At 37.3% G+C, this 13,410-nt stretch overlaps 1 protein-coding gene across 3 annotated transcripts in view; it reads left to right on the top strand.

Annotated features, from left to right (window-relative positions):
* GPR180 (G protein-coupled receptor 180) overlaps positions 1–13,410 on the top strand; it is a 29,033-nt gene that overhangs the window by 1,053 nt on the left and 14,570 nt on the right. For all 3 annotated transcript variants that reach the window (XR_009049057.1, XR_009049058.1, XM_057707728.1), the window contains exons 2-4: positions 1,680–2,288; positions 4,692–4,850; positions 10,944–11,144. Coding sequence is in view for 1 of the 3 variants with exons in the window: in XM_057707728.1 (XP_057563711.1) it covers positions 2,144–2,288; positions 4,692–4,850; positions 10,944–11,144 (505 nt within the window). In the remaining 2 variants the exon portion in view is untranslated. The remainder of the gene's footprint in view (positions 1–1,679; positions 2,289–4,691; positions 4,851–10,943; positions 11,145–13,410) is intronic.

Raw genomic sequence — 13,410 nt, 5'->3', positions numbered from 1 at the left:
GGATGTACACCTGACTCACCATAGGCTAACTGTATCCTCTTCCTGGCATTTGGAATTGGACTAAGGTTTTAGCATAGTCTGGTTGCTCTTCTTGAACTCTGAGGACCTATAAAATTTTGCGACTTGTTGGTAGCTATACTCATTCAAATGAATGAGGAATCAAGAAGCCTGTCTTCAGTGAGAGAGAAAAACAAAGTTGATTATGAAGAGAAGAAAGAGAAGATTCACACTATTCAAGGTCCATTTTCAGACTTTTTTCAGGACCAGTTTTATTCCTGTCCCCGGTTTGCAAACACCACATATTTGTAAATGCACGTCTTAAAAGGAACCACCCTAAACTATTAACAAGGAGTTACCTTTGGGTATCAATATGAGCAGGGAAAGGAGGAAATGAGGACTTCCAATTTTACTTCATACTCTTTATTTTCCATACTTTTTTGACTGTGAATTTTTTTCTAAGCTGCATGAATTATTTTTATAATTAAAAATATTGCTATTTTAAAAAGCCTTGTATATTAATACCTCCAGTTTATTCCTGGTCAGCCAGAGATATAGAAAACACTGGGTATATGATATGCAATGTTCCCTAAAGATTTCTTTTTCTAAATGATGAGGTCTGTTGTGAGAACTTACTTATATGTAATAAAAGCTTGTTGTCAAATGAAAATAATTTGTATACATTTATTCATGAAATGATTTTGAGCTTCTACTCTCATGAAGACAGACATAGTCTCTGACAAGCTGCAGCTTATAATATAGTAAGGGATTCAGATAAATGAATATACATTTACAATATAGTGTGGTAACTGCCATGGTAGGGCAGTAAGGGATTCTAGTACCAGGGCTATCTAACACAGATTTGAGGGTTTGAGAAAGGCTTTTTACCATGCCTTAGGAAAGTAAAGTAGGAAAAGAAGATGAAGTGGGGGTTGAATGGTAGAATATGTGAAGTATTCCAGCCAGAGGGATCTGCAAGTGCTATAGGCTCAGAGGGGAGAACTTGGAGTGTGTTTAGCAAACTGACAGTGGCTCAGTAAGGATGGACATCAAACGTTGAGAGATGGAAATCTGAGAGACTTGAAAGTCATATTCTAAAGAGTTTGGGTTGTGTCATAAGGCAACTGAGAGATTTTGAAGGAAAGTGATGCGGTCATACTGCATTTCCCAAGCTTTCTGTGGCTCTAGGGTAGAGATAGACTGTGTATAACCACTTGGAGAAAATTGACTGTTGTCAGGTCAGTTGCCATAGGCCAAGTAAACGATGGTAAGATGGTGGCCTGGATATAAGATGGTAGCCTGAATAGGATAGTGGCTGGTACTTCCTAACCTAACTGTCCAGAAGAGGCGCTAATAAACTTCTGTTTCATTGAATTAATCTGACGTAGGGGTGTAAGGGGTGGGGGTAAGGGGGGTTTGCTAATTCTCAGCTGTCTGTCCTGTTGGATGATGGCATAGCTCAAGAAGACAGGAAACCTAGGAGGAAAAAGTCGGTTGGAGGTGCCAAGAGGCGAGACGTTAAACTGTGGACAGGGACAGTTATGTGCTTTTGAGACATTAAATTGGGAACGTCCGGTAGGTTACATAGGCAAGTAGGGCTTTCTTTGCTGGAGTATTCCTTGCCTCACCAGAAATGATGCTGTGGGTTCCTTAGTTCTTTTCTTTCTTTCTTTTTTTTTCAGATCTTTATTGGTGTATAATAGCTTTACGGTGTTGTGCCAGTTTATGCTGTACAACAAAGCTTAGTTCTTCTGGAATCCCATACATCCCTGGAAAAACCTTTCGGGGCCCGAGTCGCGCCCGCGCATGCGCAGTGGCACCACGCAAATGGCAGAGAGGACGGCAATAATTTTTCCGTAACCTGAAGCAACATCCTCCAGAGTCTCCATAAAAAAGGCGGGAACTAGCCAACAGGCGGAGGAGTGATGGGACTCGCGTATCTGCAGTCCCGCCCACTTCAGCCTCTGATTGGTGGATATCCTCGGCTCGTGGCGGAGGGGCCCACCTCATTGGCTGTTAGTCGCCTGGAGGCTGGCCCGCGACGCCGGTCCCTCTCCCCTCCCCTCCTCCATCTCAAGCTGTCGACGTGGGGCCGCGGCCGCAGGCGGTTAGGGGCTGGCGTGTGGGTGCCAAGCAGGAGGTGGGCATGGGGGGCCTGCGGCTGCTGGCGGTGGCCCTCACCTGCTGCTGGTGGCCACCGGGAAGCCAGGGTAAGACTCTGCGGGGCAGCTTCAGCAGCGCCGCGGCCCGAGACGCTCAGGGACAGAGCATCGGCCGCTTCGGATTCCACGGTAGGTGCGGGGTCCGGGAGAGGGATGAAGGCGCGTGGGCAGCCGGGAGCCGGCGGCGGCGAGGCCGGGGACTTCACCCAGCTCACCTGCGCTTCCCGCGTTGCCGGCAGCCTCCCCTACCGCAGCTTCCCGGAATCGTGGGATACGTCTATGGCCAACACCTGTGTTGCTGCTCCCCAGATCCTTGTCAGCACCTCCCCCGCTTAGTGGTTGTATTCTGCACCTAAAAGACCGTTTCCCCAGTCCTCTCCGTACTAACGAATGTGCTGATGGCTCTCTTGCTGCAAGTTTCGAGATCCTTCGCTGAAAGAAGCATCGTTTGCTTACTCCGATCTCAGCCTGATTGTATGCACCGTAATTACATGTGAATGAATATAAGTCCCAGAACTCAGATTTCCTGGGTTTTGTTCTTTTTAAGATCAGTTTGCTAAAACCTACTTGCAGCAGAGAGGTTTTGGAAACACCACCACCCCAAAACAAACAAGCAAACAAACAAACAAAAACACCTGATCATCTAGTTGTCACAATGGCTGGAATAGTTTGGTTACTTCCCTAGGAAAGGAGTAGCTTTACTGTGGACCACGAGGCCTAGAATTAATTTGACAGAAATGCATGCAAGTGTCCTGGAATCTTTATAACTTGTATCCTCTGTGGCCCTTCTGAAATGAGATTGCATTTGATTCTTCCCTCTCCTCTCCCTCAAAAATCCATAATTCTTCAATGAATGAATCTGCATTCATTCTAATTTTTGCATCATTTATTTGCACCCTCAAAATTTGAGTGGTTTTCTTGGTACATACTCCTGGTACTCTTAATTTGACTGTTACTATATTTCAAATAATTATTTGCTTTGATGAGGTTAAGATCCTTGATTCATAGAGTCTTTAGCATTAAAAGATGCAAGATCAAAATATTGTCCTAGAGAGGATTCTTAGGAGAAGATAATAAAAACAGGAAGCTAATTGGTTGGAAAGGAAATTTAAAGTATTGAATTACAGAATTGTTGGTGTGAAGAGAGGGGAAACTTTATTATTTTTAATCTGAAGTTTTAAAAAATAACTAGGAAAAGGAGATGCAACCCATTTTCCAAAATCCATTGTGGAATAGACCTTGGGTTAATGAAGTAGAAACTCGGGAGTTTTATTATTATTTTTTAGGTAACATTTTTGGTTACTGAATCAACTGGCTGTAACTATACTTTGACTATTGACAGTGATAGTAATGTCACTACAATAAATGGTACAGAAAATCTGGCATGTATGGAAGCTGTGACAAGGCTTGTTACTTGCGACTCCCAGACAGGCTTAGACAACCACAGTATTTCATGCTGATTACCTGATAAACATAGAGGAGAAACGTAGTAAATCCAGATTTCTCAGGTAAGATTGAGGAATAGAGTGTTCCAAGTATATTAACATACACACTTTCTCTCTTGTGTGTGTATTTTACTATTACCAATTTTCAGTGAATTTGAATTCAAGAAGCTAATAATACAAAGACCATATAGTACTGAAATATGAACTTTAATTCAGAATGTGACTTAAGATGTTAATAGGGCCTTAGAGTCACTTTTAAGGCTGTTGATAATTTATAACGGAATTAGTTTATGTCAGAGATTTAGATGGTTTTTGATACATACTATACCTTTAAATTTATTTAAAATGTTTAGTCAAAGTGATAATAGTAAAAAAAAATACAATAACAGGAGAATAAAAAGATCTTCAGATGAAAAAACCGTCCTGTTTCACTTCTCCTCGCCCAGAATCCCTTTCCCTAGAGGCAACTACTTTTTGCCATTTCTCCTCTGGGCCTTAAATGTAGTTGCTCTATGAAACAAGGCTCATTCTGTAGTTGTCTTACAACATACATTGTTCTGAAAATTCCTTTGTAAAAGTCACAGATGTCAAATTTTGTATCAGGTCTATCCCAAAGCTCATTTATGTAAACTTTCTTGCTATTAGATATGGTTTTTTATATTAAAAGAATAATTAAATATTAACAGCCATATTATATTAAAAAACAAAAGAAACTGACAGGAAATTTCTATGGATAGTTTAAAGACAAGTGTTAAAGATGTGAAGTGTTTGTAAAATGAGGCAAAATTCTATCACAGTGAGTGTCTACATACGGTAGATGTTGCTGTTTATTCAGTAAAAAACCATCGGTTATCAGCTGAAGTATAAGGAAACACCACACGTTGTTTTGGATAATTAATGTGAATAATCTCTTGACTTGCATGTGAATGGGATGGTCATTCTGTTGTGACCTGCCTAGTTAAAGTGAGATTTAAGAAAAACTGTGCTCTTTTAATTCCCATTCTGATAAATAGAGGTATTGAATTGTCCTACCATCTAAGTTCCATAGAAGACCAAACTAGTTGATAATTTTCATTTTAATGTCCAGGTGACCATGCTCTTCTGTGTGTCAGAATCAACGACATAGCAGTCGCTGTTGGAAAGGAAGCTAAACTCTACCTGTTCCAAGCCCAGGAATGGCAAAAGCTACAGAAAAGCAGTCATGGTTATAGTTGTAGTGAAAAATTATCCAAAGCGCAGTTGACAAGTGAGTATATCCTTTTTTCTTTGATCGTTATGTATGTTTCTTTCCTCCTTAATGTTGGGAGTATAGTATTTACATATCAAGATGTTTCATGGCATGGCACACATCACACTATCTAGTACATTCTAAGCCAAAGTTTAAGGAAACTAATTTTTTCCTTGATCAAAAGATAGGTTGCCTTTTTCCTCTCTTATTCAAAGTATTTGAAAAAATTTCCAGGTAATTTATAAAGGTGTACTTTCCTTCATTCAGACTTCTTACAGGTCACATAATTCATACCAATATGGCAGATATATTTTGACCCAGTGGCAGCATGGAGTGAATGATAACATTTGTTGAATGCTTATTATCTGTTAGCACTGAGCTAAACACTAATCATGCATTATCTCAGTTAATTGTATAATTTAGCCCAAGTGATCCTGTTTTGCAACATGGGATGTTATTGGAACTTGGGACCAAGTCATAAGATGACACAATGTGTCATTTTGGAATATACCAGCACCACATCATTTGTAAACTTTAGGTTTGCCTCTGGAGAGGCTGTACTTTTATCATTCTAGTTGCCTGAATTCTTAAGCTCTTCCGTTCTCATCAACACTGTCCCATGCATTAGGGTGTTAGCCATCCAGAGTGAGTGCAGATATTTTTAATGTAGAAATGAAGAGCCTGTGCCATGCTATCCATTTTATCCCTTGGAAGTTAACTGGTTGTTGATTAGGAATGTGAAACATCCATGAGAAAAACAGGAATTATTCCTCTCTCCTTTCCCCGCTGTGTTTCCCCTGCCATGTTCTGATATTGATGAGTCTCTGAATCTTCTTTTAGTCTAGTCGTAAAGCACTGCCATTTCTAAACATCCATTCTTCTTAGTCTTAGCAGCTGTCTGGTTCCCTCATAGCCTGAGTAGGGAAGAGTACAAGTCCCCAATCATTGCCACCCACTATGGGGATCTTTTGTCTAGGTTTGTGAGATGACATTGACAGTATGCTGAAGAGGCCTGAATGACTGGATTCACATATCAGAGAGACAGTTCCTTACATAGTTATTGACCTCAACCCTGAATTTTAGAACTTATCTGGGAAATTTGTATCAATGCTCACTGTCAATTATCTTTTCCTCTCTCCACCAATTTGCTCATCTGATTGCTCCACGTATGTATAAAAAATCCTAGCCTTCTGTTGCCAGTTCTCGTAAAGTCCACCACCTTGCCCATCCAAACCTGGTCCTCTTCCAGTGTTCCCTTTTTCAGGAACTGGCACCACCGTCTATCTAGTGAATAAGCTAGAAACCAAGGAATCTTCAAACAATCCCCTCTTTGACCTCACTGTCCCCTTCCTATCTAGTCAGTTACTTCTCAGTATCTCTTGAATTCATCTACGGTTCTTCATCTCTACCCCCACCATGTTATTCCAGGCTGCCTGTACTATTGCAGTGGCTCCTAACTGGCCACTGCAGCTCTGCTGGTCCCCCTCTGTAACCAGAGTGATTCTTCTGAATAACAGGTTTGATCATGTCACATTCACATCCTCACCACATCCTTAAGTACTTCAGTGGGTTACAGCTGCTTTAGGACAAAGACGGCCCTCCTTAACCTGATCAGCAAAGCCATCTGAGTCTGGCATTTGCTCACTCCCCACCCCCAGCCCCAGCTGCATCTCACAGCATTGGCCGTTTTGGCCTCATTTTACTTGTAGAGCTGGTTTTATTTCAGTGCTACGCTGGGGCTTTGCACAGGCTTTTCCTCTGCTTGCTCTTCCTTCCCCGCTTTGGCTCCTCCATCCACTAAGTTAACATTTGAGTTTTTATAGCCTCTTGTTTTCCTCCACAGCACTTATTATAGTTACAAGTTTACATTTTATTTATAAAATCGGCTAGTGAGAGCAGCAGGGCTCTTTTGGTCTATTCATCCGTTCATTCACAGCACTTCCACTATGCTAGGCACTAGTGATAGATCAAGGGACCAAAATACTGACACTCTCATAGTCCTTAAGGGTGCCGAGGGTATGAATCCGATCACTGTGAATAAATGTGAAACTGCCCTTGTGATAAGGACTATGAATGCTAGTTATATGGTGCTATGAGTGAGAATTTATGATACCCTAGTGCTCAGTTAAGCACTGGCTAACTATTTGTAGGATGAATTGTCATGGAGCTTAGTGCTTGAGGGTAGGTTAGTTAGTGCTTAGTGCTTGAATAGTAGGTCATTTGCTTTGTATTTGGCTCCTCAAAGTCTTTTTCTTTCTCTATTAAAAACTTATCAGATGGCTTAAAGCTTTGAGCTGTAGGAATCAATTTGTTTTCTTATATTACATGATCAATATTATACCATATACTATATACACTAACAAAAACATAATTTTTGTATCAGTCAAATACCTTCAGTTGCAGGACTTACGTATATAGAGAGACGGTGCATTGGAAAGACAGCTAAACTGAGAATCAGTGCTAGTAGCTTGTAACAAGATCTTATCTTTGAGCTGCACTTTACCTATCTGTACAACAGAGAAGTTGGACTGGTTTTCTCTAAGGTTCCTAAAAGTCCTAAAATGCTGTGATTCTAACTATGACTCTTTAGGTGGAGTTGTGTATATAGAGAGCTATAATTTATAAAACCTCTTGCTGTTGTTTCTTTTTCTATTTTCCCTTCCTCTTCCCTACTCTGTTAAGTGCAAGGGTATTCTTTGGAATTGTTGGAACGGAAGATCTCAGGAAACAGGAATTTTTGAGGAATGAAGATTGTTTTGTTAAATTTAGAGGTCTGAAATAAATTAAGTACTAATGACATATATATCACTTTCTACACATTTAATCAGCTCTTTTTCCGGTAACATAAACCAAGTCTTAACAAAATCTGTATTCTTCAACTTTTATATATTATTTTCATATTTATAGTATATTGTTATTTAGAAGCCTTGATGCATTGAAACAAAAAATATATCCTTAAATTCTTGACAGTGTAGTAGTATCACATATTTGAAAATAATTCCTTATAGAAATAATTCTCATTTCCTGACCATTAATGAGACTTTTAAGAATAGCCTTTCACCTACTTGGCGATGAGCTCATTAACTATGCCTAACTCCTATGTAAAACCTTATCGCTGCCGTGAATTATGAAGACATTAGTAGATTTGAAAAATCTCAGTGTTGAATGTTGGTTATGATTATGTTCTCCCAAATTAGTGTTTGAGAAATTATTTTTCAGTCTTTCTTTTTTCTCTTTTAGTACTATCATAAAACAAATTTTTTAAATGATAAAAACTGTTTTGTAGGTTTTTAAAGCAAAGAAGATATTTAAGTGCACAGAAAATGATAGTTTTATGCAAAAAAAATTTGCTGTCAGATTACAAAAATTAAATGTAACTTTGTATATAAAACATTTTCAGTATTTTCATTTTACGTAATATGCATATATTTCCTCTTGTACATTTGGTATATTTTATAAATCGCTTAAAGGTGTTAGTATTTTATTATTCTAGGTAATTTTGTTAACAGTATTCATTTCCTTTATATATTATTGGGCAATTAGCCATTCAATACCATTGTCTGCAATTCAAGTTTTGTTGATATTTGAGGAACTAATTACATCAGCATACAATAAGTGTGCTGTGCTGTAGCCTTTTGTTTCAAAAACAATGAACATGCAGTTTTGTCAAGAGGCTTGTTTCCTAGGCTTACTGAAAAAGGCAGCAAGACAAAAACTAAGGGCAATATCACTTTATGAAGCACACTTTTGTTTTTATTTGATGTAGATCCACATAATTTAAAATGAAACATCAAAAAGTGTATTGGTGAAAATATAATGGTTAAATTTTTATATTGTTTTATCTAAGAGAAAAAGTGCAAGTCATTTTACCGATGAAAAAAGTGTTAACATAGCAGAGCCTTTATATAATGAAGTCCAGGTTATATAATTTTGAGCTGCACATTTCAAAAGCCTTATTTCTGAGCTGCTTATTGATCATATATTGAATTCTCATAAAAGGTCTTCAAATATTTAACAGAAAATAGAGTCTTTGCTACTTTTTTCCAGAAGCTGTGCAATAAGAAAAACAGTATAATGTCAGCTAAATTAAAATATCCAAAAAGACAATGCTGTGGTATTCTTAATAAAATCATCTTGTCCAGTCTAACTACTGTTAATGAAATTCCCAAACATAAAGCTTAAGTCCTCAGAATTTGAATCCTGACGAGATAAATCTATATCTCATTTATAACAACAACCTATAAATAATATTTTATTAGGGTAATTTTCAATTATACACACAAGTTGAAAGCATAGTACAACCAACATCTGTATATCCTTGGCCTAGATTTAATAATTTTATCAATATTGTGTTACATTTGCTTTATGTTTGTATGTGTGTGATTTTTGTTTTTAACTGAAATGAAAATAAGCTGGGTGCCTTGAGCAGTTCACCATATTTAAACATACATCTTATAAGAGTAAGGACATTCTTCACCATAACCATTACCATTACCATAACAATACCATTACTGCATCTAAGAAAATGAATAATTTCATAATATCCTTTAAAATCTCGTCCATATGCAAATTTCCACAGTTATCTCAAGAAATGCATTTTATTTATTAAAAAGTTTTGCTTTTTCAATTGAGAAAAAGATCAAGACTAACTGGCATACAGTAGGGGCAATCGAGACTTAGAAATTGAGCCCATCATAATGGTGTATTTTAAGAATACTTTGTACAGAATCAGACTCTTCACATAGGATTTCTATATACTATCTCATTTGCTCCTCACAAGAATTTTGGGCAGATAGGGCAAGTATCTTAAGTTTACTACTGAAGAAAGAAATTAAGAGAGGTTAAGTAATGTATATCATGAGTCACAGGTTAGTAAGACATGCTCCTCTACCTCTTCTGTTGTCTTCATTACACAGTGTTTGAGACACCACTCTCCTACAACACTGATGGTGGTAGTGAGTTTCTCTTAGGTCAGAATCATGGTTTTAGATAGAGAAGGGATCTTAGACATCATTTAGTGTTTCTCAAAAGGGGTGCTGTTGGCATTGTGGGTAGAACAGGTCCTTATCATGTGAGACTTTACCTTGGATTGCATGAGGTTTAGCACAGCCCCACTTCAAGTATCTTCTCAACTGCTGTGATAACAAAACTTTTCCTACACATTTTCAGATGTCCTACAAGGGAACAATTGCCCTGGATTGAGAACCACTTATTGGTATAACCATCTTATTGAAAGAAAAAGGACAATAGCCTTTATTCAGCAACTACTATATGACAGATACCATGCTAAGTGACTCATTTAACTTAATCCTTGCATCAGCTCTTTGCTCTAAGTATTATCTTCATTTTACAGTTAAAAAAATGTGTCATTGCTTATGTAACTTGCCCAAAGTCATATAGAAGGTAAGTATTGGAGCCAGGATTCAAGTACAGATCTGTGTGAGGCCAAAATTTATGAGTTCCTGGCCCTGCCCAACACCCTATATAGATCTGACCCAGTATAACAACTCCTACATTCCTGTAACCTCTATTTTCTTACTTTTAGTTCCTTTTTAAAGAATAACCAATCAGGGAGAGATTTTGGAAAATCTTTTGAAGGTGTTTGTCAGTCATAGTTTTTAGATATAATAATTTCCAAAGTTGAATGCTCCATTTTAAATTTAACAAAATAAGTAATTTTCAGAAATGTCACTGTGATGGTTATACAGCATTGTGAATGTGCTTAATACAGAACTGTACAACTAAAAATTGTTAAAATAGTAACTTTTGTGTGTATACATTTTACCACCACAACAATAAATTTTTTAATGTTGCTAACTCACTTGAAAACTTCGAAAATATTTAAAATTGAAATTCAAAGTTTCAGTGAAACCATTGTAGTCGTTTGTGGTATTTCATAGAACTTCTATAGTGATTCCTTTGGTTGATTAAAATACATTATTTTTATCTGCTTTATGACTTACAGAACTTATTTCAGTACTACATCAGGGCTTGGACTACTGAGGCAATCAGAACTAAACAAAGAATTCTAATTTCAAATTGTTTATGTGACTAAAACAATGAATACATTTGAGAGTTTTGCTTTGAAAGTGCTATTTTTTCTCTTTAAAGTGGCCATGAATCAGACTGAACATAATCTGACAGTGTCCCAGATTCCATATCCACAAACGTGGCACGTGTTCTATGCAGACAAATATACCTGCAAAGAGGACAATGAGAATTCTCAGGTGGAAGATATCCCATTTGAAATGATGTTACTAAACCCAGATGCCGAAGGGAATCCATTTGATCATTTCAGTGCTGGAGAATCTGGTAAGAATATGTATTTAAATATATGTCCTAAATACAGGAAAAGATTTATGCACAAGTATCTTTATGTTGTGTTTTTAGAATACTGAAAATTAAGAACAACTTGTGTCCAATAGTAGACAAATGGTTAAATAAATCATCTTATAGAATTGTAACAGCTTTATTATTAAGTTTAAAAATCAGAACTGGAAGTTTTATATTGTACAATATCAAGTGTGTTAAAAAATGTGGAGAATAAACAGAAGTACAAAAATATTAACAGATTGTTTCCACATTTTGGGTGGTAGAATTACATATAGTTTTTAGTTTCTCTCTACATTCTACATCTTTTTGTTTTTATGATAAGCTAGCTTTATTTTTATAAACAGAAGAATGTTAGTAAACTGAGCAGTCTAAATTAGTAACCCAATGATTAAGTGAGATAGAAACTCCATACTTTGTATAGCTGTCCTTCACTAGGTTGTTTGAACATATTTAGGGGTTGTCTTCATTGGAGCTTGCAAACATTCTTGGAATGATCAAAGTTGATAAAACTTTCTGAAATCAAATCTACTCCCATAAAATATTTTGTCAAAATTTTAGGTTGACAGAATTTTATGTTCTGCCCTACTGAAGTGAATTCCTAGCCCAAACAGAAATGAATGACTTCTTGTGATTAATGATGGACATGCTATAAAATATTATGGATTTGGAAATTAACGTCAGGATGGGGAAACTAAAATGTCTAGGCCATCTGTCAAAGAAAAGGGTTAGGTGTTTATCTCTTCATGAGTTCATTAACCACTTGGAAGAGTCAATCTGCTTAGAGAAAAATTCAATCCCATTACATTACATTTGCCATCAAGGTGGGTGGGTGGAGGTAGGCCAGGAGTTGAGGCCACATTAGACTGAACCACTTGTTAAGTTCAAAGTGTAAACTACCACAACTAGAAAAGCAACTCAAGGAGCTTGTGTTATAGACAATAAGTCACAAGCAATTTAATGTGTGAAAAGAGAAACTTTTTTTTAATATCCTTTAGTTTGAGAAAATACATAGTGACAGAGTCGTGTCCTGACATTTAAAAATAATTCCTTCTAAACGTCTTTTCTGTGAAGGAAATGACAATTGTTTCTGAATACAAATGAATGTAAAGGTTAAATTTCACTTAATGCTATTTTGGATCAATGTAGATCATTATTGAAAGTTAACTCTGTCCTTCCATTTCTTTTATCTTAGTAAAAGATGTTGATATTAATTTTCCATAGTTTGGAAAGGCATTGGTGAAACCCAAGGCTAATAATAGCATTGGCTGCATGGTTGGATTCACTTGCTTTTAAGGTTTCTTTTAACTGTAAGGCTTCATTATTTCATATGACAGTTATCTTTAGGACTGGTCAAGCTTCAGCAGGAAGTGATGCTCTTCTGTGCTCACTGTACATGCAAACCCCACTGCCTCTAGTGGAGTCCAAATCTACTAGCCCGTCCCGCTCCTGCCTTCAGGCAGTAGGCTAGAGGCTTAAGAGGTTGTTTTATATATTATGTGGATCCATGAGACTCACTGGATCCTGATATTCTTTTTCTTGCCTTCTTATCCAGCCTCTCATTTCCAGACTCTCTCCTCATTGCCAATTTGATATCTGAACTTTGACCATGGACCATCAAGTAATCACATTTGTGCCCTGTGCCATGCTTGGATTACTGAGTGCCAGTCATCCTTACCGTGGCTCATCCTGAACCTTGCCCATATCTTCTAGTGTTTTTTTTTCAACACCCTGAATTATGGCTAGCTTTTTCTTTAAGGTTCCCACTAACCATTCTGACTCAGTTCTTAGTCCTGACTCCTTCTGACCTATCTTCTTCTGTGACTAATTTTGATTTGATACTTATAGTACATCTAAAATCTGTCTTTCTTATACTAGAATGGGGAGAGTTACTTTGGTCATGTCACCAAAAGTATTTAAATGAGGGGAAGAAAATCATACTATAATATGGATTTTCCTTAAGCATGGGATTCTGTGCAAGGCTAATCTGTGAGGATTGATTATTGAAAAGTGCCATAAATACTCAAAAGTATTCATTGCTAGGTGGCTGGCATAATTTCCAGGGATCACATCATTTTATTATTTAAATGCCTAAATGCCTTAAAATATGATTAATTCTACATTGAAGTCTAAATTGGTGTTCTCAACCCATGAGAATTCCATGCATCTGGAGAGCTTTGGAAAAAATACAAATGTCCGCCCCCAGAGACTGAGATAGACTTGTTTTTGGAGTGGAAGCCAGGCGTTT

Source organism: Hippopotamus amphibius, chromosome 14, assembly GCF_030028045.1.
Source record: "Hippopotamus amphibius kiboko isolate mHipAmp2 chromosome 14, mHipAmp2.hap2, whole genome shotgun sequence".
In the NCBI taxonomy this organism is placed as follows: Eukaryota; Metazoa; Chordata; class Mammalia; order Artiodactyla; family Hippopotamidae; genus Hippopotamus; species Hippopotamus amphibius.
The sequence above is the reverse complement of the archived record's forward strand: the minus strand, read 5'-3'. Positions and strand labels throughout refer to the sequence as shown.